The 3,039-nt window shown below is 33.8% G+C and overlaps 1 protein-coding gene across 1 annotated transcript; it reads right to left on the reverse strand.

Moving 5' to 3' along the window:
* Window positions 1-292: 292 nt before the first annotated feature.
* On the reverse strand, window positions 293-2,797 carry LOC139482592 (toll-like receptor 6). The gene has a single exon (XM_071266505.1). It carries the CDS (start codon window positions 2,795-2,797, stop codon window positions 293-295), a length of 2,505 nt encoding a protein of 834 aa, XP_071122606.1.
* Between the last annotated feature and the right edge of the window lie 242 nt (window positions 2,798-3,039).

Raw genomic sequence — 3,039 nt, forward strand, 5'->3', positions numbered from 1 at the left:
TGTGTTGCCTTTCTACTTCCTGATATTAAAACATTGCTTTGCATGTATTATCATTGCAGTGTGGACATGCAGTACCAGTGATATATTACATTGCTTTGTCATCACCATGTATTATCATTGCAGTATGGACGTGCAGTACCAGTGATTTTTATTATACCTGTGCTATAACTAACAAAATTATTGTTAATAAACGTTCTGTGTACTTTTTTTGAAGTGCATAATTTCAACATCATTATGTGTTTCAATGAACTTTTATGGTATATGCATTGTCTTAATAATTTTTATAACGATATTATGTGTTTGTAATCAACCCATCAGTGAGCAGCATCCTCAGTTTCCTCCAAGTATCATCCAAATCCTCTAGATTTTCCGGCCATTGTACAATAAATGCATAATTCCAAATGTACGAAAACTCTTTAGGAATATCAGTAATTGTTATATCTTTTGTAATGATAATAATACGCTCCAGATTCTTTGTAATTCTTTCATATTTTGCCCTGTCAAGTTCGAACATGCAATCATGTGACGATAGGAATTCGGGCGTGATCAGAAATATAATGGACCTGCTGTTTTGAATGCTCTCTGCCTCGTTGTCCGCTTGACTCGGTCCAAGTAAAAAATCTCGATCTTTAATACACATCGTCAGTCCCCACTCGATCTCAAGTTTAGGTATTAATACATTTTTAATCCAAATGACAATATCCCCTTCATATGATATATACACGTCATATTGGTAAATCCTCCAGACTTTGCGCTCAACAACACGGCGAATAACTCCATAGATAGAGAAGATGATTTTCCATCTCCTGTTATAGGCAAAAAGTAACAGTGAGATCGTTATGAATGTCGATAATAATGTTGATGCAAAAGTTAACCACATAGTATTCTTACAGTCAGCAAACAACTCATATAAAGAGTTGTACGCAATAAATGTATCAATTACTGTGCCGTTGGACAATTTACATCTATACGATCGGCTGTCTAGATAAACTTTTGTAGTCTGTATCCACCTTATAAAGTCTATATTGTCACAATTGCACTCAAATGCATTATCAGTGAGATGTAAAGTCATTCCATGGAGTTCTTGCATCTTATCTGCCCAGTCTCTGATAGCTGAACTTACACTTGTTAATCGATTCTTCCTTACGTCCAGCATTTGTACTTTAGTATGATCACGCAGTTGTATCGGAATAGACTGAAATGAATTTTTACTTAAATAAAGATATGTCAAGTTAGGCATTGGATTTAATAAGTCGTCTGGAAAAAACCAAATATCATTTTCAGATATATCCATTGACTCGATAGATCTTATACTGTTAAAGAATTGATTTCCGTATAGTCTTATTGCAGTATCTAGGTCGGCGTTTTTCCATACAATCGTTTTCAGAGTGTGATAGGGAGAACGTTTTAATTGATTCCATGCAAATGAATAATCTCCACCAGTAGAAATAAATGTTTCCAGTCGAATTTGAAAATCAATCATAGGAGCATTTATGTTTGAATAAGATACATCCAGATATGTAAGGCTGTTATTTTTAGGAACTAATAAATAAATTGCAGGGAAAGTATATGCTATTGTGTGACTGACATCTAATTTTTCAAGTGACTTTGGTAATATCACACAACTGTGAAATGAACAATTAAAATCTAAATTTGAAGTACCTGAATATTTTATACCATAGTTGACAGCATTATATGAATAGTCGAACGATTTTAATCTAACAGTTTTACGGAGAAAATATTGTATCTCATTTAGTTTCTTCTCGCTAAAAAGCAAAAACCTGTTCCCTTTAAAGGATATATGTCGTAAACATTTCGGGTGATCGAGGGAAAACAAAGATCCAGGCTCATAATCAACTATTCCATTTTCTGATAAATCTAGATTTTCTACACAAATTGTTTTCAGGTTCTTCATTATGTCCACTGTAATTGTCAGAACATACGGGATATCAACCCTGTCAATACTAACGTCACTCACATGACCGAAGTTTATTGTCGTAATACTTTTATTACGGTATGGTTGTAACAGCTGCAATGCATGCTTCAAATGCATGAATGTTCCAGAAAAATCTATAACATGAAGATTTGGAAACTGCAGCAATGCGTTATTGTCTGTGACAACAAAGTGCAACCGACAATTTCTGATAGTCAGCTGTTCTACAGAGGATGAAAACCTCTGAAAGATTTCATTCGACAAGCGAACTAAATAACATGAGTCGAAGTGTAATTCTTTAAGAGTGATCATGTGACCGAATCCACTTCCAAAGTGTGGCAAAGGCATCATATCGATTCCTAAGAACGACAACTCCGTCAGAATACCGAATGCATGATCGGGATAATTATAATCAGCATCAAAGTCTATCGGTTGAGGCATATTTCTCCTGATATCCAATTTCGTTAAGTTTTTAATTGGATGAAATAGTTCTGCGGAATAAACGTTAGATAGATTAAGTATATTTTCAGACATGTCCAGTATTGTAAGTTTGTGTAGTCCTTGAAATGAGTTGTTAGATAAATAATCAAGTTGATTTTGTCTCAAGAAAAGTTCTTGCAAGTATTTATAATTAACAAAAGAATTGTTCCCAATCATTCGTAGCAGATTAAAACTCATATCTAAAACTTTAATATCTCCCGGTAAATTCTGAGGTATAAAAGTCAGTCCTTTGTTTTTACAATCTGCTATTTTTACTTCCTCATTTTCCTTCAATTCATATTTGATATCGCAGACTGATGCATGTACGAATTCATTACAGATGATGATAATAGATAATACTGAATACAGTATAATCTCCTCCATATTGTGACCTGAATATCTGAAATACACTTCGCGAAGTACTAGATGTTAAGTAATCCTCTCCATATTGTGACCTGAATATCTGAAATACACTTCGTGAAGTACTAGATGTTAAGTAATCCCCTCCATATTGTGACCTGAATATCTGAAATACACTTCTTAAAGAACTAGCTGTTAAGTAATTCTCTGTAGTTTACATCGTATTCTATCATACACAGATAGGTTTTAAGTTACACATTTAAACA

This window comes from Mytilus edulis, chromosome 7 (genome assembly GCF_963676685.1).
Source record: "Mytilus edulis chromosome 7, xbMytEdul2.2, whole genome shotgun sequence".
NCBI classification, from domain to species: Eukaryota; Metazoa; Mollusca; class Bivalvia; order Mytilida; family Mytilidae; genus Mytilus; species Mytilus edulis.

What these genes read in the sequence shown, in the direction of transcription:
- LOC139482592 (XM_071266505.1), bottom strand. Translation starts at nt 2,797, where the DNA reads ATGGAGGAGATTATACTGTATTCAGTATTATCTATTATCATCATCTGT.